At 42.7% G+C, this 25,765-nt stretch overlaps 1 protein-coding gene across 1 annotated transcript in view; it reads left to right on the forward strand.

Moving 5' to 3' along the window:
- The window catches only part of LOC148114843 (leukocyte elastase inhibitor-like), a 46,964-nt gene extending 22,967 nt beyond the window's left edge, over nucleotides 1–23,997 (forward strand). Inside the window, exons 6-8 of the mRNA XM_087890739.1 lie at nucleotides 22,098–22,265; nucleotides 23,419–23,510; nucleotides 23,802–23,997. Coding sequence (XP_087746865.1) covers nucleotides 22,098–22,265; nucleotides 23,419–23,510; nucleotides 23,802–23,997 — 456 coding nt within the window. The remainder of the gene's footprint in view (nucleotides 1–22,097; nucleotides 22,266–23,418; nucleotides 23,511–23,801) is intronic.
- The last annotated feature ends 1,768 nt before the right edge of the window (nucleotides 23,998–25,765 follow it).

Raw genomic sequence — 25,765 nt, forward strand, 5'->3', positions numbered from 1 at the left:
TTCACGTAACTTTTGAAAAAATTCTCCTTGTTTTTTGTTTGGAGCATAAATGCCCACTAGTAACATTTTAGAGTTTTCTATCGTAACTTCAACCATAAGTATTCTGCCCTTTGTATCATTATATTTCAATTCTGCTTCAATTCCTTTTTTAACATAAATTGCTACCCCTCTCTTTCTTTTTTCTGCTAATGAGGTAAATAGTTTACCATATTTTTTATACTCCAGACATTTGCCCTCATCCTTTTTTATATGGACCTCCTGTAAGCAAATTATGTCCATATTTTGTTTTGCTAGCTTTGTAAGTGTTAATTTCCTTTTTTTACTGTCGTTTAAACCATTGACATTTACTGAAATTAATTTCAAATCCTTCATTCCTGTTTTCCTTGCTCGGCTTTAGTTCTTATTTAGTCTTACGGCTCTTACTGGTCTTATTTTTTTCTCCTTAGCTTCTTCTTCGGTCTTCTTCTCCTCCGCGGTTTCTTCCTCTTCTAGATTTGTCGCCTCTATTTCCTCCTTACTACTTTGTTCTTCTTCTGCGCCTCTTAACTGGTCGAGAAAGTCTTGTGCTGTGCTCAAGCTGTCTATTTTTATTTTTTTCCCCTGCCAGGTGATTAGCATCCCCTCTGGCAGGAGCCATCTGAATAATATATTTCTTTTATTCAATTGCACAGCCAAAAATCTGTATCCTTTTCTCACCTCCCTCACTCTTCTCGGGATCTGTTTTAGTATTATCACTTCTTTTCCTCTGTATGTTATTTGTCCATCCCTCGCCATACTGTATAAAGTATCTTTTACTTTTTTTCTTGCGAATCTAATGTGGACTTCTCTGGGGAGCCTGTTCCTCCTCGCATAATTTGTTTGAACTCCGGCATCTTCCTAAGAACATGGAAACTGGCATGCCCCAATCTTCTATGCCATTTGTGGATACACCTGGAATGCAAAGGTTTACCAGTTAGTGAATTCTCAACATTAACATTTTTATGCGGAACCTCAGGCTTGCTCTGAGCAACCTGTTTACCAATTCTCTTTTTGTTGGCTTTAGGAACCTTAGGGGTAGCAACAGGATCTCTCTCTGGAGCATCTCTCTCTGGGCCTGTGCTTTCCCTTTTTGGAGTTTGTATACTTGCCTGTGTTTGCGTTTTAGGCTTTGTCTTTAAGTAATAAACACCACCAATTAATATGGTTCCAGCAACAATATCTCCATCTTTAACTATGTAACTTGCATTTTCAAGGTGGTGAACCTGGAATTTTAACATTCTAGACAAGTGACTCTGGCTAAGCAAGTTACTGGTTGCTGTTGGAATGTAATAAACATCAGGAATGAATGCATCAAGCTCTTCAACATAAACAGTTCCTTTTCCTTTGACCTGACAAGGATGATTGGAAAAAGAATAAAGTTCACGTAGTTCTGGTTCAGGCTCATGCATCTCTGTGAAAAGTTCCTTTCTGTAGGTAACATGCAATGCTGCACCACTGTCCAAAGTCCACAGGAGTCGTCTGTCGTACTCTGGTTGAGGTTGTGGATCATTGGTTAAAGCCAATGTGGCGAGTGGAGTTTGTGGATCACGCCGGGGACCACGACGACCTTGTCTTCCGCCTCTGCCTCTGCCTCTGGAATCTGTTCCTCTGGGCTGGTACGTGACGGGAGCTGGAACTCGTTGGGGACAATCCCGGGTGGCATGTCCCACATGATTGCAGGTGTTGCATCTTGGCATCCTTGGAGCGTAGGTCCTTCCTCGGAAGGGGCGCCTAGCTGGAGCTCTTGATGCGGGTGGTCCTCTCAAATGTGGCGTGGTCAACATGAATGCCTCTTCTTCAATTAAAAGTCTACAGACATTGTCCACTGTGCGTTGAGCAATTGGGACTTGGTTAATTTTTGTAACAGCATCTTTCCATTCATAATTCAAAGAGTTAATAATGATGCTGATCATTTGAATGTCTTCAATGTTATGGCCTCTTTCTCTCAATTCTGTTCTCAGTCCTTTCAGTTTGGTCAAATGCCCTCCAATTTGTTCACCGGGTTTCAATCTCAAACCGTGGAGTTCAGACATGAGTATACATGAAGATTCAATTGAGATAGGCCTGTAGCAATTTTCCAATTGAGCCCAAAGTTGTCGGGCTGTTGTGTTTGGTGGAAAAGTGACCTGCAGTTCAGTTTCCATGGACATCAATAATGTTGTGCGAGCCCTTATCTCTAAATCTCTTATTGCATAAGTCCAAGGTTGAGCAGGAGGATTAAAAACCATGCAGTGAGTGCCTTCTCTAAGAAGCAATAGTGTAATCTCACTGACCCAGGCTTTGTAATTGTGTCCTGACATTTTTAGTTTTGACTCACCAGTTAGTGGAGAGACAGAAAATGTCTGGTAAGGAGCCTGCATTTGATATGCTGGCTGTGCTGGCAGAAATGCCTGTGGTATTTGCTGTGCCTGTTGTGGACCTAAAAATGGTCTTGGTTGTGCCATTGGAGGTGGGCCAGAAGCTGGCCCTATTTGCACTTGTGGCTGGGGCACATATGCAGGCATTTGTAGCTGCTGTGGCTGATGCACTGGAATCTGCTGTATTCCAGTTGCCATTTGTGCTTGATCTGCAATATTGGCATGACCTGCTGGAGATGCAGTCATTTGCCTTTGCTGCATAAAGCGTGGCTGTGTTCCATCTAAAAAGACACCATCACCACCAGTGGGTGTTGGAGTTTGGGCCTGTGGAAACACTTGTGGCATTTCGGCTTCCTGTAGTAAATTACTTTCGCCAGCAGATGGTGCTGCACCTTTAGCTTCGGGCAGCCCAGTTACAAGAAATGACTGCGTGGCAGATTTATATGTAACTTGATCAGGGAGACTTTCATGTGACATATGCAGTGCTCTTTGTCTTAATTGGCCTGACACAGAATCCACCAGGGGGAGTGTCTTTGGCTCCGGAGAAGAAGGCAATATGGTGCTTTTTGAAAATCTTAAGTCACGAGATTCTCCCTTATCTTGCTCAAGCATAGATATAGCCATTTTTGCCTGGGATAGCTCCTGTTCATAGAATTTTATACAGTCACGATAGGCTTTCATAGCCAGCTCATCCAGGGTGAGCTTAGAGCTTCGAGGAGAATAATGAATTGTTTCTCTCTCTGCGTGGGAGTAATTTTGCTCGGCAGTTTGCTTTGGCCTTGCACCGAGCGTTACAAATTCAGAAGGTTCTGGGAGGACTTTTTGAGAGCGTGCATATTCAGAAGAAGACGTCACTGACCTCAGTTCCAGTACGTTATCTTCAAAAGCAATTTCTCTGTTATCTCCCTTCGTTCCTTCTCCCACAGCTTCTTCTTGTTCCAGGCGTGTGGCTGGAAATCTGAAAACCTCCTTTCTGCCACCTTCTCAGCAAAATACATTTTGTATTTGTTTTTCTTCTGTTTTGGCATCTTAGCAAAATAATTAGCGTACCTCAGTAGCTAAAAACTAATTGCCTATGCGCTCTTATCAGAAATAGCAAACAAGGAAAAAAAGCCATAAATCAACCTTCCGAGCTACCAGATGTCAGGGCATTGATTAATCCCATGTTTGGCTCTGGGAAAAAATCACCCTGATTTAATTAGAGGATGGATCGTGGCCTCTCCAAGTTGCAATATTCTGAAAAGAAACGCGAAGAAAAGTTCTCTGATAAAACTCATTTATTTGTTATAAAGGAAATAAAACACCTCACTAACTAAGAAAGATAATTGTTACATTTTGGCAAGCGAGGTCTCCTGCTGGTCCAGCCAGACCTCTCTGGCAGGAGAACAAAGGAAAAAGTGTGTGTGAAGGAATGTGGGTGGATGGACATGCGTAGTAGCTTTTGATAACAATTCTTGGCAAGGTACGGAAAGTCTGATAGTCCAGAAATAATGAGTTCAGCTGGCAAATAAAAAAAACGCAGTGACAAACCCTTATCATGCCTGGCATAGACAATGGTGGGCATTTATACATAACAAATCCCCCTCTAAATGCCCAACAGTGGGACCTGCTTGTGTGTTTTGTACCAGTACACCTAATTTAGACGTAAGGTAAGCATATTGTTTGCTGGGTAGAGGTTTAGTCAGGATGTCTGCTGCTTGCTCGGCGGTCTCACAATGTACAGCTATAATAAAACCAATGTTCGTTAATTCTCTGACATGCTTGTGCTTAATGTCTATGTGTCTGGACCTCTGGCCTACTGCTTCTGCCATGGATATGTCTATGGCTGCCTTATTGTCCTAATGTATTAATATTGGGTAGGCCGGTTCGGTCCATATGCTGGTAAGTAGATCGTCAAACCATGTCAGGTTGTTGGCTGCTTTGGAGAGGCAGATGTACTCTGCCTCAGCTGTGGAGGTGGCTACCAGGTTTTGTTTCCCGGTGTACCAGTGTACTGGGCAGCCGTTGATGAGGAACACGTAGCCGGATGTGCTCTTTCTACTTTTAGTGTCGCCTGCCCAGTCAGTGTCGGCATAGGCGGTTAGTATGGGTTCTTTGGACATCTCTGGTTCTAGGTTCAGGCATGCGTCCATGCTGTGTTTTAGATACCGGAGCACACGTTTCACACCCTCCCAGTGATACATCCCCTATATACAGTAGTGACCCAACAACAGACCTATAGAGGGTATTGTTCTTGAAGGTCTCGCTTTCCTCATTCATGTGTTTCAGGAAGTCAATATGTATGGGCGTGTCACATGGCTTGGCTTCCTTCATGTTGCATTTAATTAACAGGTCCAATATTTTCTCCTTTTGGGAGATCCTGAATCCCTTCTGAGTTCTATCAATCTGGACACCCAGGTATTTGTTCACCTTTCCCAGAGTCTTTAGTGCAAAATGTTTCCCCAACTGGTTGGCAAACTTGTCACAATTTTGTTTATGCTGGCCATAGTACAAAATGTCATCCACGTAGATGAGTACGTACTCTATGGATGTGCCCTCTCTCTTGGTGAAAAAGCATAGGTCGGCTAGGCACGTACCAGCTCTTACCGGACTGTTTCAACCCATACAGGCTTTTGTTCAGCAACCACGTGTCCTCCCCTTGTGTGTTTCTCCCTGGGGGTGCCCTGACAAAGATCTCTTTATCTAGCTTCGCGTGGAGGTAGGCTGTCTGCACGTCGAACTGGTAGACCTCTAACCCTAGGATTGTGGCTATTACTAGAGCGCTTTTTACACTCTCTACCCTGACCGTGGTTGAGTACATGTCAGTGTAGTCCTCCGGGTACCTCTGTGCAAACCCTTGTGCTACTAGCCTAGCTTTGTACAGTTTCTTATTATCCTCTAGCTCTTTGATTTTGAAGACCTGTTTAGTCCCAATGGCTACTTTGTTCTCTGGCACTCTGGATGGGGTATACATGTTTAACTTTCTCAGGCTGTACATTTCCTTATCTATGGCCTCCTCCCATCTGTCCCTTTCCTCTCGTGGTAACTTACGGATGTCCTCATAGGAGTTGGGTGTTGTGGTACCTGTGTGTATTGAGAGTATGTAATCGTCGAATCTCTTTCGTAATTTATTTCTGTTGTGTCTTATGGGTCTGCTGGGCATTGTTTCTGAGTCATGCATGTGTTGGTCTTCCCTCTCAGTGAGTACATCCACTTTTACCTTTAAGATGGGATGGTTCTCTTTCCATTCTTTGGTGGTTACCCCTTTGTGTTTGGGTTTTTGTTTCTCATGTGTCTCACTTTTGGTTGTGTCTGATTTGTCACTGGTTCTAACATTGTCATCAATTCCTTGTCCGGGCAGTACCTCATTGAGGTGTCTTCTTGACCAGTTTGTGTTCTCATGGAACACAGCTGATCTGGACACGACAAATCTGTTGTCCTTGTCGATGAACCTGTAACCTTTGGTTCTGGACTCGTACCCCATGAATCTTAGTCTCCTTGACACTTTGTCCCCTTTTCTCCTTAACTGTTTGGGTATGAGTACATCTGCAGTTACCCCAAATATGTGCAGGTGAGCTATCTGGGGCTTCCTATTATACATGACCTCGTAGGGAGTTTTGTTCACTACGCTTGACCATATTCTGTTCAGTGTGTAATTAGAGTATGTGAGTGCCTCTGTCCAGAAATATTGCCCCAGCCCGGCGTCTTCTAAGACGCACCGTACCATTGTTTGTAATACGCCGTTCCTCGTTCTAATACTCCATTCTGGAATGGCGAAAAAGGCGAAGAGGAGAAGTGTAGTATCCCGTGCTTCTTTGTCCAGTTGGAGAAGTCCCTTGATAGGAACTTTGAGCCCCTATCTGTCATGATTTGTTTTATTTTTACTGTCGAGTCCTGCCGGAGCTCGCCATCAATGGGGTGTGTGGGAGACGAAGGAGTGGAGATAAGCAGCTGCAGAGAACACACAAACAGTTCCTGGATAGCAGCATTCAGGGCAATGATTGATGACGTTGCTGGGCCTCTCCGATTCTGCTGTCCTCGCTGCTCGCAGCTGTTACTGTTAAGGGAGTGGGGGGTGCTTGATTGATAATCACCGGATGTATGTTTAAGGGGCTGAGTTTTTGTTAAATAGCGCTGTGGTGTGATTACACCCAGCGCTGACTTTGAACCAAAACACCGACTTGTACTTTACTTTTGACTGCAAGCTTATCATTGCCAAAGTAAACCCTGATTCTCTGTGTGTTACTGGTGATTATTTCCTATCGCAGTTCTGAACGAACGACAAGCCGAGAGAAAGTCAGCGCTTGGTTCCTTTTCGCAAGAGGTGAGGATTCCCTGTGGCTTTGCAGCAAAGGGGGATATGGCAGAAGGGACGGCCTTGGAAGAGCAGGAGTGTGGTGGAGATGTGGAGGGGGAGGAACCACTGATAGAGGAGGTGAAGGAGAGTGTGGAACAGTTGGCAGTGAAACCAAAAGTCAAGCAACCCAAGAGCGCCCCGCCCCGGCCGGAGGAGGAGAGTTTTCCAGGACAACGGGCTCGGACGGGGGATTGGTGGCACAGCTCTGTTCTCCTCGGGCCACGGATGCCAACACCCCCTCGCTTGGGAGCATCTTTCCAGGGCTGGAGGGAAAGACGATGGACTGAGGAGGATGAAGGGGATTGGGGGTATCCTGCTTCATCCGGTCCCAGCACCATGGATACGCTACGTGAGCGTTTTGGGGAATCTGGACTTCGTGACGCCCCATCCTGGCAGCCCTGGGTTGCAGGGCTGGAGCCTCCAGGTTCTTCTTGGCAGGATACAGGGGTGACCGCTTCGGAGACCCAGTTCCGGCTCACAAGTCCTAAATTGAGGATGGAGCGGACCTCTAGACGATCCATGGACCAACCCCCTCCAGAACAAGACCAAGGTGCCTCATCGGGAGACCTTGGAGCCGGTCCTGAGCCCCAACCAACGCAATTGGCAGGGGGCTTACCTGTTGGGGGTCGTGGGGCGGCGAGGGACCAACCTAGGCAGGACAGGAGAGCGACTGGAGCAGCGAGGACCCCAGGCCCCATGCCTTGGCCTCCGGGGGCCCCGCCGGGGCTGTGGGTCCCGCAGGCCGTTTGGGGACCACCTGCCCTGCAGACTTCCTTTGACGGAAACCCTGAACGAGTGGCTATTTTCTTAAGCCAGGTGATAAGCCATATGGACCAATATGGACAGTGGTATCCCTCCCAGTGGGCTATGGTGGTTGCTGTTACAGGGGTCCTGACGGGAGAAGCAGCTGAGTGGGTGGCAGGCCTCCATGCTAAACATGCAAGGGAACTCGTGGACCTGGGACGATTTCTGGAGGCTCTTCGTGCCAGATTTGAAGACGAAACAAGCGCCCAGGTTGCAGAGGGGGATTTGTTTGCGCTTAAGCAACGGGGCGTACCAGCAAAGGAATATGTACAGGAGTTCCGAAAGATTGCGGCTCGGTTGGTGGGGTGGCCAGAACGTCTTCTGGTGCACCAATTCCATAAAGGACTAGACCGTGATTTACGGCAAGCCTGCGTGTACCGGGGCTTGCCCCCCAAGTTGAGTGTGTGGTACAAGGCAGCCATCGAATTGGACGTCGGTCTCCGAGAATTCCGTATACGGGGTGAAGGGGTTGCAAGTCAAGGAAAACGACCAGCAGAACGCACACAAACACCCAAGGAGACTAGACCGAATGCTGGCTCCGGCTTGGGGGAAAGGATCCAGCGGCCTGCGTTTCGTTGCTTCAGATGTAATCGCCTTGGTCATCGAGCAGCCGACTGTCCTCATCCCATGCCCCGTAACTTGGACCAAAACCCCCCTCCTAGAGCTGTGTTGAGAGGCAGAGGCCGACCAACATCCGAACGGTCCCAAATGACTCGAACATCCTGTATGGAGAGGGATCCCCTGGCTACAGATACTAAGAAAGTGGTGGCGGAAAAGTTCCCGATTGCGGCTGGGGATAGTGATGATGACGATGAGGACCCACATGACCCGATGGTGAGCGACCCCATCCGACCTTTTGTGGTACCAGTCGTACTCCGAAACCCACGGGCCACCACTGGACGCCGATATGAGGCATTGATTGATTCAGGGTGTACTCGTTGTTTAATTCGTAGGGCGATAGTTGACGAGCTTGGGCTGCGGGTTGTGCGGTTGAGAACCCCTATTACCTTTGAACAAATGGATGGTTCATTGCTGGGAGGGGCACCAGTGACTCATATAACAGAAAAGGTGCACCTCGATATTGGGGAGCACACCGAAACTATTCGGTTTATTATAGTGGAGAAAATGTTAGAACCAGTGATTTTAGGATTAGCATGGTTGGACAAGTGGGCTCCTACGATATGGTGGGAAGGGGGTTTTCGCAAACTTCGATTACCGTTGGGACCTCCCCCTACCAAGGAGGAAAAGGAGCCAGCAGGGGGAATAGAAGCAGAGAGCCCACCAGTAGACACGACGTATCCTGATGTGTATAGGGATCTCGCCAGAGTCTTTAGTGAGGAGGAATGTGAGACCCTGCCCCTTCACCGGCCTACGGATTGCAGTATTGAGTTAATACCCGGGGCGAAGCTACCCAAGCCCCGGATGTATTCAATGACACAACCCGAACTAAAAGAATTACGGAAATATATAGACAAGAACTTGGCCCGGGGTTTTATCACACCTAGTCGATCAAAGATGGCTGCCCCTGTCCTGTTTCGTGGGAAGAAAGACGGGGGTTTACGCTTATGCGTTGACTTCAGAGGTCTCAATGCAGTGTGTGTGGAGCCCCTCTATCCACTTCCCTTAATGAAGGACCTGTTAGCTGCCCTAGCCACCGGTCGTATCTTTACGAAACTCGACCTACGCGAAGCGTATTATAGGATACGAATCAAACCAGGGGATGAGTGGAAAACAACATTCAATTGTCCCTTGGGAAGCTATCAGTTCCAGGTCATGCCGTTCGGACTACAGGGCGCCCCTGCGGTGTTCATGCAGTTCATCAATGAAGTGCTGCATGAACATCTGTACAGGGGTGTCCTTGTATATTTGGATGACATCTTAATTTACACGCAAACTGAAGAGGAACATATATCTCTGGTCCGACAGGTCTTAGACAAACTATTAGCTGCTAAGCTGTACGTGAAACTATCCAAATGTGAGTTTCACAAAAAGAGGATAGATTATCTAGGCTATCGAATATCAGAGAGCGAGGTAGAGATGGATCCCAGAAAAGTCCAGGCAGTGCTTGAATGGCAGGCCCCTAGAACCAGAAAGCAATTACAGAGCTTTCTAGGCTTTGCAAACTTCTATCGGCAGTTCATTCCCAGATTTGCTGAAATAGCCCTACCACTAACAGATCTGTTACGGACCAAACCGGCCACAGCTAAACCAAAGCCAGGACAAGCGTTGACGTGGTCGTCAGCGTGTCAAATGGCTTTCGAGCAGTTAAAAACACTCTTTGCTCAAGAACCAGTACTCAAGCATCCAGACCCAACGCAGGCATTCGTAGTCCAAGCAGATGCTAGCGACGTGGCTGTAGGAGCAGTACTCCTACAAAGAACACAGCAGGGAGGGTTACAACCTTGTGCCTATACGTCTAAAAAGTTAACCACGACAGAGCGGGCATGGGCGATCTGGGAAAAAGAGGCATTCGCGGTCCGTTGGGCGTTGATGACATGGCGACATCTCTTGGAGGGGGCGTCTCATCCTTTTGAGGTATGGACGGACCATAAAAACTTAGAAGCCTTACAAACGCCCAGGCGACTATCTCCCAAACAGATAAGGTGGGCACAATATTTTCAGCGTTTCTCTTTCCGGTTGCGGTATGTTCCTGCTGGGAAAAACTTCCTGGCTGATGCACTGTCCCGGATGCCACAGTATAATAGCAAGCGAGAGGAAGTGATAGAACCTCTAATTGCACCTTCCCAAACCCTATTAAGACTTACAGAAGTAGATGGTCACTTACGTACCGAGTTTAAAACAGCTTTACAACAGGATCGATGGGTAATCCAAAACCCCTCTATGGTTAGCTATAATGATGGAATAGCGTGGAGGGAGAATAGAATATATGTTCCAGAACGTTTACGGAACGTAGTGTTATGCAGGTGCCATGATGCCAAATCAGCAGGCCATTTTGGGTATTTAAAAACTCTACACCTTGTGAGGAGGCAATTCTGGTGGCCACGAATGCGTAAGGACATAGAAACATACGTAAAAGGTTGTACAACCTGTGCAACCGCCAAACCCTGGTCTGGACGACCGTTAGGACTATTACAGACAGTCGCGAATCCTAGCAGGCCTTGGGAAGAGATAGCTATGGATTTCATAGTAGATCTCCCCCCTAGCCATGGCCACACTGTAATTTGGACGGTGGTAGATCTGTTTTCGAAACAGGCCCACTTTGTGCCATGTAAAAGCATACCATCCGCGCGACAATTAACCGAACTCTTTTTGCAACATATCTATCGTCTCCATGGAGCACCTAAGAGGATTATATCCGACCGCGGTGTTCAATTCACCTCTAAGTTTTGGAGACGATTTGTCCGTTTAATTGGGTCCTCTCAAGGGTTAAGTTCAGCATTCCACCCGAGCACTAACGGGGCGGCTGAACGGGCCAATGCCATGGTCGAAAGATATATCAGATGCTACGTTTCATACCAGCAGACGAATTGGTCAGGACTCCTGCCTTTCGCCGAAGTGGCATATAACAACATACCCCACCGCAGTACTGGGTTCTCCCCTTTCCAAGTAATATATGGCCGAGAGTTTTCAGCCATTCCAGAGTTAGATCCCCCTATGACAGACGGTGACACGCCACGCAGTTGGGCCGATAAAATTAGTAATGTATGGCCAAGTGTAAAAACAGCATTACAAAAGGCAGCAGACGAGTACAAAAAATATGCAGACAAGAAAAGAGCTGATCCAAAACCATTCCGGATAGGAGACAAAGTATACTTATCTACGAAATACCTTAAACTCCGACTGCCCAGTAAAAAATTAGGACCTAAATATATAGGACCATTTCCCATAACACAAGTCATCAATCCGGTAACCGTAGCTCTTAAACTTCCCCCTCTGTTCAGTAGGATACATCCCGTATTCCATAGCAGTTTGGTGAAACCGGTGACGATAGAAAGGCCAGGTACCTCAACTACTCCACCGGGTCCCGTGCATACCAACCAATATGAGATAGACCGAATATTGGACTCCAGGGTTCGTAGGGGGATGTTACAATATCTTGTGCGGTGGAAAGGATACCCTGTAACACAGGCCTCGTGGGTGGCAGCACCCGATGTTCACGCTGCCCGATTGATACAACGGTTCCATCGGAAATACCCAGCCAAACCTAATGCAGGATCGTAACAGTGACTAACATCTGTATGCTTTCCATTTATAGGTGAGCTCCTGGTAGGGGGGGCCGCCTGTCGAGTCCTGCCGGAGCTCGCCATCAATGGGGTGTGTGGGAGACGAAGGAGTGGAGATAAGCAGCCGCAGAGAACACACAAACAGTTCCTGGATAGCAGCATTCAGGGCAATGATTGATGACGTTGCTGGGCCTCTCCGATTCTGCTGTCCTCGCTGCTCGCAGCTGTTACTGTTAAGGGAGTGGGGGGTGCTTGATTGATAATCACCGGATGTATGTTTAAGGGGCTGAGTTTTTGTTAAATAGCGCTGTGGTGTGATTACACCCAGCGCTGACTTTGAACCAAAACACCGACTTGTACTTTACTTTTGACTGCAAGCTTATCATTGCCAAAGTAAACCCTGATTCTCTGTGTGTTACTGGTGATTATTTCCTATCGCAGTTCTGAACGAACGACAAGCCGAGATTTACGTTATGTTGAGTTTCTACCCTCTTGTAGAACTCTTTAAACTTTTGGAACACCTCACTTTTGTGATTGAGGGTGTATACAAATCCGTAACGGCTGTAGTCATCGACTATGGTTAGGAAGAACCTCTTCTTGTATTTAATAGAGGGTCTCATGGGTCCTACCACGTCCATGTGAACTAACTGGAATATTGAGTTGGTGGTGCGGGAGGCCTTCTTGGGCCTCGGTTTGCTTCTGATTTTTTAACATTTACACGCAGAACACTCCAAATAATTTTTACAGTTCTTTAATGGTAAGCCATTTGAACATTCATTCATCTTTTGTACCATTGGAAAACTAGTGTGGCCTAATTTTCTATGCAGTAAGTGGGCGCACCCATCATGAATGGGTTTGCCAATGTGTGGTTTCTCTTTGTGTGTTGTGTCTGTGGTGGTTTTGCCTCCTGCAGTGTGTTCTCCTTCACCCCCTCTAGTTTCTGTGGGCATACTTGTCTCTTTCTCGTTACTTTCTGAGTTAGTGTTTGTGTGTTCTTGGGGTACTAAGTATGTGAGTCCCCCTTCTATGATGATCTTTCCTATGCTTCTCTTTCCTTTGGTCATGTATGCTTTCCCTTCCCTGAAGGTTGTATCAATGCCCAAGTCTTTACTCAGTTTGAGTGTTGCTAATATATTGTGGGGTATTTCTGGGATGACTAGCACCCCCTCTATCTTCCCTATCCCATCTATGTGTGCGCTCCCTTCTCCCTTCACCAATACCTTGTTCTGATTGGCTACATTGATGTGGTATTCCTTAGACGTGAATGTCTTCAGTATGTTCCTGTTGTTGGTGGTGTGGTTGGTGGCTCCTGAGTCTATGAGCCATGTGTCTTTTCCTTTTGTCTGGGTGTGTGAGTGTTGGTGGTCTCTAAGTTCATATAGTGACCCAGTCTGACTATCCCTGGAGCTATTCCTATATCCTCTCCTGTCCCTGGGGTTGGGTGAGTCCCTGCGCCTGAACCTGCTTTCTGGGGAGAGCCTGTCTGAGTGTCCTGATTTGCGGCCCTGTCTTTCCCTACGGTAGCTGTGGTCTCTGTCCCTCTGGTTACTGGGGCAATCTCTCCTATAGTGATTCCTAGACCCACAGTTAAAGCATTCTGGTCTGTCTTGGTCCATGGTCTGGAAGTCTACCCTTTTTATTGGCCTGCTCTCCCTGCGGCTTGATGAGCGGTCCCTTCTCAGGCTGTCCTCCGCTATCAGCCTGTTGGATAATATCTCTAAAGAGAGGTGCTCTATGTTGAGACTGTCCAGTTTTCCCAACTGGGGTCTAGAGAGTTTATGATGATGCTTTTCATGCTATCATCAGAAATGGTTTCCCCCCTTTGTATGAGTTCTGCTCTTGTGGCGTTTAGTTTGAGTATATGCTCCCCCATGGGTGTCCCTGCCTTATGCCTGGCTGAGTAAAATTCCCTGGATATTTTGGTTGTAGTGGCTGCACCCTTACTGTAAAACAAATTAAATATTTTTTGTAATATCTCTGCCACGGTTAAGTGGCGGCCAAGACTGGGGTAAATGCTGGGTGACAAGCTAGACATTAATAGATAGTAAGCCCTGTGGTGTAAACAGTCAATCTCAAAAGTCCATGGTTTCTTTGGTGGGTCATCAAATAAGTACAACATATTTTCCTTTAGAAAAACAATTTGTAGTTGATGGTTCCACTCCAAAAAGTTAGACCCATCTAATTTCAACTTGTGATTGTCAGCAGTAAAAGTTATTGTCAGATGTAAATGCCTTATTCTATAATGTGTAAATAGTATATGAATGGGATATCAGGGGTTAACTTATCCTTCTATTCTTAATGTATTCATATTTCACCACTCCCTCAATAGCTCCACCCACTGTATATATAAGGAGCCACCTTCACCCTTTTCCTTGCTTCTATCTGTGAATATTCAGTGAATATAGAATGCTTATTGTAAATAAAAGGAAGTATATTTAAACCTTTAACTCTTACTATTATTATTGAGTCTGATCCTAAAAATATTGCAACAAGCTGGTAGCAGAGTATGGTTAATTGACTCAATAAAAACTTAAAAAATGTCTAAGAAAGATAGGCCCAACACCAGGGCCTACAGCAAAGAAATAGAAACAGAACAAGAAATAATCAACGAATCCACAAACGCAATTTCGAGAGAATCCGAAGAATACATCACTGAAGACGAAGAAATAAGAGATGAAAATGATGACCAGGAAGAAATCGAAATAGAGAATAACGAACTCAGGTCAGAGATATTAAAACTATTAAAAAGCCAGAAGAATGATGAAAGCCTCATCGCGAACCTCCAAGAAATGCTAAAGAACAGCGGAGCAGCGAGAGAGAAAAACATCACTAATGAGAAATCTAAAGACACAAAAATAGTGAGTAATACGACTGCAGAGAAAGTCATTACGAAGAAGAAAAAATGTGCTCCGGCGCGAAATTTTGAATGGCAGCCATCTTGGTTTCAACAGACCTCCGAGATGAGCGAAGCAGAGCCAATCAAAATGCTCAGTTCAAAATTTCTGGCGCGAAAAACGTTATCAGACAACGAAAATGAAAAAGAGGATTCAAACTCATCGGAAGAGTCAGAAACAGAAAGTGAAGATGACCCAACAAGATCCCAAGTAAAGTCAGCAATGAAAACGCTTTTTGCTGCATTTGGGCCAAAACTAAAAATTACCAAAGAGCCACCGAAGAAGCGAGCGAGCAAGCCGACACCTCAAGACCTGCCCGCTCCCATCCTGACTTCGAGAGCGACGACGCCCGAACCCAGAGAGCCTTGTCGATTCCGTCCTACACCACAGACCGAAGCAAATGCCAACGCCCCCACAAGAAAAAGAAGAGCAGCCGCCGTCGTCAGAACTCCCAAGGCCGAACCAGAGACCGACTCGTCTGAAGAGGAGCGGAGCGAACGAGCCGCAATGGAGAGAACCTTCCACGACGACGCCGAAGAAGAAATGAACAACGCGCATGCGCGAAACTATGCAGACGGTCCGGGAAGACATGAACTGGCGAGAGAACCGCGCAGACTCGTTGCGAGCATCCCCATGCCATTTTGCAATTTTCTACACTTGCGAGACCACGGACTACCTCAGGTTGTAAGTAATGGACAAAATAATGTGGGAAACTTACCCAGCGACTTCCCAAAACTAAGGGTTGATGGCATTAATTTGCAAGAATGGTATCAACAGCTCCAGGTTATATTTATGAAAGAAAATTTACTATTTTTTATCACTAGTCCCCCAAAAAGACCTTGGACTTTAAAAATAGATTGTTTACACCATAGGGCATTTTTCTTAATAATATCTAGTGTGTCTCCTGCAATGTATCATAGCATCAAACCAAACCTAACTGTTTCAGAAATTATTCAATGCATGTTTAATTTGTTTCACAGTGACAGTGTAGCCACCACCACAAGAATGTCTAAGGATTTCTTTTCATCTAGGGTGAAACCAGGGGTTTCTATAAGTGAGCATTTGATATCTTTAAACAAAATAAGAGCTGAACTGCATTTGAGGGGGGAGGTGATTTCAGACCAAACAATGAAAAGTGTTATTATCAATTCACTTGATTCATCATGGGATAGTTTTATGTCACATTTAGACACTATCAATCTAGGATATTTATCCATAGAAAGTCTATCCAACAAATTGATAGCAGAAGACAATTCAAGAAAAAATCGTACTAGCAATCACACAGAGCACAAACCTTTTAGGAAAGTAGCTTTCCAAGACAAATATAATGAAACACTTAAATGTCACAATTGTAGATCCAGGGAACACAATAGAAGAGATTGTCCCAAAATTTCAAAGGAAAGACATAGGTCAGAATATAGGAACAAATACAATTATAGACAGTCTTCCATAGATAAACATAGATATAGAAGCCCACCAAATTACAGAGAAAATAGAGGGGGCAGAGAAAATTCAAAGGATAGAAAATCTGGTTCACTGAATGGACTAAATAAGCAAGACAACGCTAAAATACAACAAAATGAGAACAACAATTGGCTTATTGATTCTGGAGCAACTAATCACACCACTAATAACAAAAATATATTATCTTCATTTACAGAAGATAAATTTGTAATAAAGGTAGCTAACCAAGAAAAGGTTCAAGTATTAGGCAGAGGGAATGTAACCTTGCCTGGTCTAGGAAAAATAGAGGGGGTATTATTAATACCTGAAATACCTCATAACATACTAAGTGCCATAAAACTAAGTAGAGACTCTGACATTAATATAATTTTCTCAAAGGGAAAAGCGACTTTAGAGAAGAATAAAATAAATGTAGGCACTGTGATGATTAAAGGAGGCCTACCTTATCTGATAACAAAGGAAGAATGGTTGCATAACATTGATTCAAATATAGAAGATTGTATTGAAGCAGATGATGAAAATATTAGCAACAGTGACAATGATGAATGTAAAATATCTCATGATCATGCAGATGCACACAAAGAAAAAAAAACCAAAAATAGGTAAGCCAATTCATGATGAGTGTGCTCACATCTTACATAGGAAGTTAGGACATGCCAGTTTTCCTGTAGTGCAAAAAATGATTGAACACGCAGAAGGTGTCAAAATAAAAAATTGTGAAAACTATTTGGAATGCTCAGTATGTAAATCTACAAAACTAAAAACTAGACCCAGGCCAAGAAAATCTACTAGAACAACTAACAAATTTTTTGACTTAGTACACATGGACCTAGTTGGCCCATTAACTCCATCAATCACTTATAGAAAACGTTACTTCCTGACAATAGTAGACGATTATAGCCGCTATGGGTTTGTTTACACATTAAAACACAAAGATGAAACCTTTCAAAAATTTAAGGAATTTTACAAACGCATAGAAACACAACACAATATCAGAATAAAACAAATTATGACAGGGGATGTGAATTCATGTCCAAAGAATTCTCCCAATGGTTAAAGGATAGAGGAATGCTACATTACACGTCCAGTCCATTTTCTGCGTTCCAGAACGGGATTGCAGAGAGGAAAAATTCCACTTTACAAACCATGATTAGGTGCACATTGGAGGATGCTGGCTTAAGCAAACAATTTTGGTCAGAAGCCTTACATTATTCAAATTACACACAAAATAGAACCTGGTCCAGTATTGTAAATAAGACACCATATGAAGTAATGTATAATAGGAAACCAAAATTAGCACACATGCACATATTTGGAGTCACTGCAGACGTACACATACCTAAACAGTTGAGAAGGAAGGGAGAAAATGTATCCAGAAGACTCAGATTTATGGGATATGAAACTGGCACCAAAGGGTACAGATTCATTGATAATAATAACAAATTTATAGTTTCCAGAACAGCTGTGTTCCATGAACAGGCCAACTGGTCTAAATTACATCTTAATGAAATATTTCCAAATAAATGCAAAGATACAAAATCTCATGAGGAAGGGACCATAGAAAAACAAAATATCAACAAATATAAAAGCAAAACCAAAACTTGGACAAATAGCCAACACAAAATAAAGACAGACACACTAACAAAAAAGGAAGCAAGATATTTGCATGATAACAATAGCAAACCTGAAAGAGCCATTAGGAACAACAGAAATCAAACACCAAATAAATACAGAGATTACATAATGCATATGGATGGTGAACCGATAACACCTAATACATATGAGGAAGTGTTAAAACTTCCTCATGAAGAAAAAGAAAAATGGGAACTTGCTATGAAGAAAGAGATGGAAAGTTTACAAGGATTAAATGTATTTACACCTGCAATTGCACCTAAAGATAAAACAATTATTGGTACCAGGTGGATATATAAAATTAAGAACTTAGAAGGAGGCAATACTCTATACAAAGCTAGATTAGTTGCACAAGGTTATGCACAGAAATATCCGGAGGACTATACTGAAACGTATTCCCCCACAGTAAGAACTGAGAGTGTCAAAACAGCTCTAGTGGTAGCATCAGCACTCAACCTTGATGTATTTCAATATGACATACAGACTGCGTATCTACACGCGAAACTAGATAAGGAAATATATGTAAGAGCACCTCACAGTCAGTACACCAACAAAAATGAAATTTGGCTGTTAAACAAAAGTTTATACGGATTAAAACAATCAGGTAAAAGATGGTATGATTGTTTAGTAAAAGTACTTAAGACCATGGATTTCAATGCTACCACTGCTGATAACTGTTTCTTTGTCAAAAAGGGTGATGATTACACTGAATTTGTGTTGATTTATGTAGATGACATTTTGTATATAGGAAAACACAAAGAGAGAAGAGAAACTTTTGTAAATAAGTTAAATGAACATTTCTCGTTGAAATCTCTAGGTAAAGTGAACAAATATCTTGGTGTCCAAATTAATAAGACTAGAAAGGGATTCAAACTTACCCAGAGAGATAAGATTATAGAACTTTTAAATAAGTGCAATTTAAACAATGCCAAACCTTGTGATACTCCTGTGCAAACTGATTTTCTTAGAAATACTGATGAATCTTCTCCTGAATTCAAAGATAACACATTTTATAGATCAATCATAGGTTCACTTCTTTACATATCTAATTGGACTAGACCAGATATCGCCTTACCACTCAATTTATTATCCAGACACGTCAGCAAACCAACAATGTATCACTGGGAAGCTGTTAAAAGGATTTTAAGATATCTGAAATGTACACTAGATTTTTGCTTAGTATTAGAACCTAGTGATAATAAAGAACCAAAGCTTGCATGTTACGCAGATGCGGACTGGGCTGGCGACACATCATGCAGAAAAAGTACATCTGGTTATATTTTTTTCTTGAATGACTGTCCAGTTTACTGGTACACTGGTAAACAAGAACTAGTAGCCACTTCAACGACAGAAGCGGAATATGTTTGTTTATCCAAAGCTGCAAATAACCTTGTATGGTTTAATGATTTAATTTCAGATGTTTGGAAAAAACCTGCTTTGCCTTTTGTTATGCATGAAGACAATAAAGCAGCCATTGAAATATCTAGATCCGACGCCATTGGACAAAGGTCCAGGCATATAGATATAAAATTTAAACATGTGAGACAATTATCTCAGGATGGATTTATTAAAGCAGTGCACTGTGATACTTCAGAACAATTAGCTGACATATTGACAAAGCCTTTACCTTCTAAACAGCACAAATATTTAACTTCTAAATTGTATGTCTTGTATTGTCCTGAATCTGAATGTAATTGGTGTTGCATAACGAATCGGCATTTAGAGGGGGATTTGTCAGATGTAAATGCCTTATTCTATAATGTGTAAATAGTATATGAATGGGATATCAGGGGTTAACTTATCCTTCTATTCTTAATGTATTCATATTTCACCACTCCCTCATATAGCTCCACCCACTGTATATATAAGGAGCCACCTTCACCCTTTTCCTTGCTTCTATCTGTGAATATTCAGTGAATATAGAATGCCTATTGTAAATAAAAGGAAGTATATTTAAACCTTTAACTCTTACTATTATTATTGAGTCTGATCCTAAAAATATTGCAACAGTTATGTTACTTACAGTCTGGTGCTGTCCATGGTTCTTTATGTGAGTGAACTCACAATATGCTGGGGGAATGCTTGTTGCCAGTCTGAATGGATTTATCTCTATGTTCCTTGTACTTATCTCTATGTTTCTTTCTCTTCCTGTAGGTGGCGACTGGACATGCGCGAGGCTCATTTCGTGCCGGAGATCGTCTGGTGAGGAACTCCCTGTTGCTGCTCTCAGGCCTAGGCCTAGGCCTGCCGGTGGGGGGCTGGGCTTGCTCCTGGTGGGCCCATAGCCCTCCCTGGACATCGGATGCCATGGCTGGGCCCCTGCATCTTGGGCGAAGACTGGAAGAAGGTGAGGAGGGGAGGCGGTCGCAGGTCGAGGATCCCTGGAGCTCGGCAGCGCAGCGGCGGTTGTAAATCGAGGATCTCCCAGGTTCGGCGGTGCGGCAGCGGCTGCGGCAGCGGCGGTGGATCCTGGGCGGTGCTGGGGAAGCTCCGGATGGGTCAGGAAGCCTGGTGGAGGCCGTGTGGTTGGTGAGTCATTGTTTCTTCTCCTCATTCCGTGGCCTAGGGAAGTTGGTGCGGCAGGTGCCGAGTACGAATCCTGCAGGTATTCAGTCCTGCAGGCAGCCGGGTCTTGGGTTTAGTTTTTGGGGTGCGTTGTCTTGCGTGGTGTCTGCAGGTGTGTTGCAAGGGTTCCGGTGGCTACCCTGCTGCTCTTTTAGGGGTGTTGAGCGTCGGTTTGTTTCTTTCTGGCTGCTGGGGGCTTGAGTGCTGAGCCGAGTGCTGCAGCCAGGTTTTCGATCATTTCGTCTGCTTCGGGCTTGATGGGCAAGCCCCCGCAGGCTTGTGATCTTGCTTGGGTGCTGTTTTGGGGGTCTTCTCCAGCGAAGTTGGGGTTCTCGTTGTTTCACGCCATCCAATTTGAATCTCGGCTTCCCATTGGCTGTTGGCCATTCCAAGATGGCCACCGAGAGCATGGCGCGGAAATGAAATCCTCCACGTCCGGAGCTTCGGCTTGAGGGTACCTTCCTCTTGCCAGGCTGAGGATTTCTTTTCTTTGTTGCTGGATGCTCATCGCTGCTCGATTGCTTTCGAGTAGGCTATGGAGTTTCGCGATGAGCTCCTCTTTGCTGGCGGTCGCTTCCATCATCTCCAGGATAGTGGATCGGAATTCTTCATTGCTTGGTGGCTCTGCCCTTTCGCAGTAGTAGGTTTCTTCTCTTGGCCCTTCGTCCCTGGGTTGTGGACTCGGATTGTAGTCTCCATCATCTTCAGTTGTGGTAGTCCTTGCTGTGGCACCTTCGAGAGCCCGCAGTTCTTTCATCTGCTTGATGTAGGCTCTGGTGGCCATTCTTTTCTCTGTCTCTGTCTGGGTTCCTGATTCTGCCATCTCTGTGAGTTGTGGGTTAATCATCCTCTGCTACCAACCTGTGACTTATTTCTAGGATCTTACCCAATAACTCCAAACACAGGATGCAGTGAACCAATTCTCTTTATTGATCAATGTTTCTATTACAGGTATTTGGTTGGAAGTGACCTCTGGACTCCTGGACCATGTCTTAAGTACCTGTGAGGCGGAGCTGAGGTATGGAGGGGTCGGGGAGGATCTAGGTGGATGTGGTGTTAACCCTTATCATGCCTGGCATGGACAATGGTGGGCATTTATACATAATTTCTGTCATTGAAACTTTGCGCAGGGATTTTTAGTGCAGCACCACTCCCACTAATTCTATGCGATTAGCCGCAAAAACTACGGCGTGATTAGTGAATATATTTATCACCTGGACGTGATAATTTGATTATTTGTATTATCACCTGGACGTATTGAATGGAGGAGGAACAGGCAAAATATGTTTCTATGTTGCTCTCCACAAAGAAGGCTAGTTTTGATATTATGGACATCTGTTTATTTGAGAAAACTGCTGATTAAAACCACAGACCTGTGTTTCATTGCATTCTTTTGCTCACAGAATTGACAATTTGATTTTCTAAAGGTCATAATCTTTGTCTGTTTTTTAAATCTAATCCTTAATATTCTAAAATTATTCAAATTTTGTGAAAAGTAAATTATCACTATGTATAAAGAGTGGAAAATCTGGTGGATGGCTGAGACATGAAAATGCTCATATAAATCCTCAGTTTGTCTTAAAAATTCAACACAAAAAATGAACATACAGTATTTCTTCTGACATTATTGAGATGCAAGGGATTCAATTTTTGATTCTTCAGTTTATACTGTTTCATGTTAAAATAGCTATCAAGATTCATAGCTTGAAGGAAAAATTCAACACAAAAAATGAAAGATTTAAGCAGAGGGGAAAAACCCCTAAGGATAAATCCATGATAGAATTATTTGCATTTCCTATTTATTTGAAAGATTTCTTCTAACATACATTTTCCCCACTTGTAGAAAGAAAGTAAAACAGTGCAGATGATGTTCAGGAAAGGAGAATATAACATGGCTCACATATCAGCCGATCGGATTTCTATTCTTGAGATTCCATATGTTGATAATGACTTGAGCATGATCATTCTGCTCCCTGATGAGATTGAAGATAACTCTACTGGATTGGAAAAGGTGAGATTTTCTTTCATGAAACAGAATTTAAACCCTTGTCTGTTTCTGGTACTAGCTGTATGCTGTTCTTTTTAATATTGAAGCTTGGCTTTCTGCAATTATAGTCAGTACTATTGGGTTGACTTATATTTTCCCTTATTTTGAAAAGATGCAAAAAAAAAAAGTCTAAAGAACACCAGTGAATGTATTTATATTTCAAAGTATTGTATACAAAGGGGGATTCCATCTCTAGCTGTTGTGGACAAGGCAATTGATAAGGTTGTCAATAATGTACAGTATTTCTTCTGACATTATTGAGATACAAGGGATTCAATTTTTGATTCTTCAGTTTATACTGTTTCATATTAAAATAGCTATCAAGATTCATAGCTTGAAGGAAAGAACAAACAAGTTTATATAGCTGAGGTATTTTTTTGCATGGATATTTGTCTTCAAGTAAGGTTTAGCTTCTGGCAACTGTGGAGAAATGCAAGTAGTTTATTTGGCAACATTTTCAGAAGTTGTTTTCCCTTGCCTGCTTCCTAGAGCTAAAAGAATATAACTGGCCCCAAATCACCCAATCTGATAATTCAGATCAGAGTGGTGATTTATAATCCAGTGCTTTTAACAACTATACCAAACTAGGCCTCATTGTTTACTTTTCTTTTAGCATTCCTTTTAGTTTTAGGCATAATTGTAATTTTTTGGGTTTTCTGGAATGGAAATTGGTATAAAATTTAATTCTAACATGAATAAATTATAAAAATATTTCTTATCAGCACGTGAATTTTTTCTGATGTTATATATACATTTGTCTGGGCTGTTCGGTAAACAATTCTAGACCTAGTGATTCTGCCAGGTGGATCTGGTTTATATTCCACATGTTATTTAAAGAATGTAATTGAGTTAGAAATGGATGTACTTTGAATATACTGTAAAGTTACATTTATATTCCTACTTTTTCTCCTGGGTACGAAGATCTAAACTATTTTTGTGACTTAATTATCTTTCCTAATGTTCTAGGAAATAAAAGAAATTGCAACTGTTTGTAAGATTTCAGGATTTTCCTGTCATTGTGATGACCTACATCATACTTGTGTTACTATCAGAATAAATCATAGTGTTATATAACCAGAAATTTCTTTCTCCTTTAATGCTTTTCATCTTATTTTAGCTGGAGAGAGAAATTACATATGAGAAACTCATGGACTGGATCAATCCAGAGAGGATGGACCTAACAGAAATTGAACTCTCTCTTCCCAAATTTAACAATAATAATAATAATAATAATAATAATAATAATAATAATAATAATAATAATAATTTTATTTAATAATAATAATAATTTTATTTCTATACCGCCCTTCTCCCGAAGGACTCAGGGCGGTGTACAGCCAATTTAAAAACACAAGACAAAACAATGATTAAAAATTAAAATAATTAAATAGATTTGGCCGGTTTAAAACCCCAAAAATTTAAAATACCCCAATTTAAAATTATTATGTTGATAGCCCGGCCTGGCGGAACAACAGGGTCTTCAGTGCACAGCGAAACACCCAAATTGGAAGAAAAATATGATCTGAAGCCGGTTCTGAGAAGCATGGGAATGACGGATGCATTTGATGAGGGCAAGGCAGACTCCTCTGGAATGTCAACTAACAATGATTTAGTCATATCTGAAGTTGTTCACAAATCATTCATAGAAGTCAATGAAGAAGGCACTGTGGCAGCTGCTGCTTGTCAATCGATCTAGAAAGAACATCCTGTTTGTTGGTAGGTATAGTTCTCCATAATGGATGCATATGTTGGTACAATGGTTCTGACCCTTAATTCCTCATCAGATTTGTTTAAACATTGTGGTATTCAACTTTCACCACCACACTTATGATCTTCTGTGTAATTGGGTAGAGATAGTTCCTTCGTAATACTCCATAATACTGGATTTTAATTCTTTCTTTCCAGAATTATTTTTAATCAATTCAAGATAATAAGTTTTTAGTACAAGTCTTCTGATTGGTAGATAAATCCTGCAAAATTGCTTTGTTTATATAGGAATGTAGGCTGTGAGGGAATAGTTGCTAAGCCTGAATCAAGGTATTACAACACAGATGTAATTATGTATTTGCCCCTGTGTAAATTTCCATATGATGATACAAGTATAGTCAGCTCAGCTTCCATTGTGACATCATGTTTTTTCATTTGAGTGACATCATGGCTAGCTGTACTTGCCTCTGCTTGGCTTATAATAGCAAGTGTACAACAGTGCTAGAATGTGCAACATATTTATTTTTGTGATCATCATTTAATCAAGAAATTTGATTCTATGCTACTCAAATATTTACAAATTATATTTACCTTATATAATTCTTATTTTGCTGCAGTTTTTCATGTAATCAAAATTGAAATAAAAGAGCATTTGATTATGTTGCTTTCAAATTTATTTAACAGTTGGTATGGTGATAAGACTCTTTACATCACAGGTCCCCAACCCCTGGTCTGTGGCACTGTACCAGTCCATGGTCTGTTGGGAACTAGACCAAGCAAGCATCAGATGAGGATGCAAAGCTTCATTTGCATATGCACGAGATTAGATTGAGTGCACAAACCCTTCCACTCCCCCACTGCCGCCGATCCATGTAGTCAAAAAGTGGGGACCACTGGTTTATATTATTCAGTTGCATATCACTGACATTCATAGTTATGCCCAAATTGTATTTCAGGTAGCCCTTGACTGTAATCGAGCCGAGAATTACAGTCTTTTTGCGATCATGAGTCACAATATCATTTGACCAGATTCAGTGATATGATAGTTATAATGATGGTCATTAAGTGAGCATGCGGTTGTTAAGGAAATTCCCAATGGGCATTTTTTTCAGGAAACTTGAAGTGAAAGCTGGAATCTGGCAAAAAATTGTGGTCATGGGACCACCAGGCACTTGCCATAAAGGTGAGTCAGTTGCCAAATGCCCAAAATACAATCACATAACCAGAAGATGTGTGCCTGGGTAGCTTAACAACATCATAAGTAGCTCTGGGGAGGACTGTTGTAACAGGATGGAATGGATAACCATTTGAGCCAAATGTCCATTAAATTAAATTCATTATTTTGATATTGAATATGGCAAGGTAAATAAAAAGGCTGGTGCGTATTGCCTCCCCTCTCTCTCCATCACAGCATGGCAATTTTGTAATACAGCCAAAGGGCAACAAATAAGCACTATGCATCCAGTTAACAGAATAAAATGTAGTAGAAGAACCAGTAATGTAAAAGTAATGAGACATAGTACAGTATTAGCACTGTGAGAAATGGATTATCACTTTTGCTGGTTACATTTTCAATCAATTTATTACAGTCTTAGACCAGAGAGCAGAAGAAATAAAAATGCTCAGTAAATATACAATTAAAAATTCTAGTATAAAATAATAAATAACAACTAAAAACTGTAATAAAACGCAGTCTGTCAATTATACAGGGTCTAACTATACTACAATTACAATCACAGTTCATAAACTGTGTGGCC

This window comes from Pantherophis guttatus, chromosome 3 (genome assembly GCF_059756535.1).
Source record: "Pantherophis guttatus breed Tessera chromosome 3, ASM5975653v1, whole genome shotgun sequence".
Lineage (NCBI taxonomy): Eukaryota > Metazoa > Chordata > Lepidosauria > Squamata > Colubridae > Pantherophis > Pantherophis guttatus.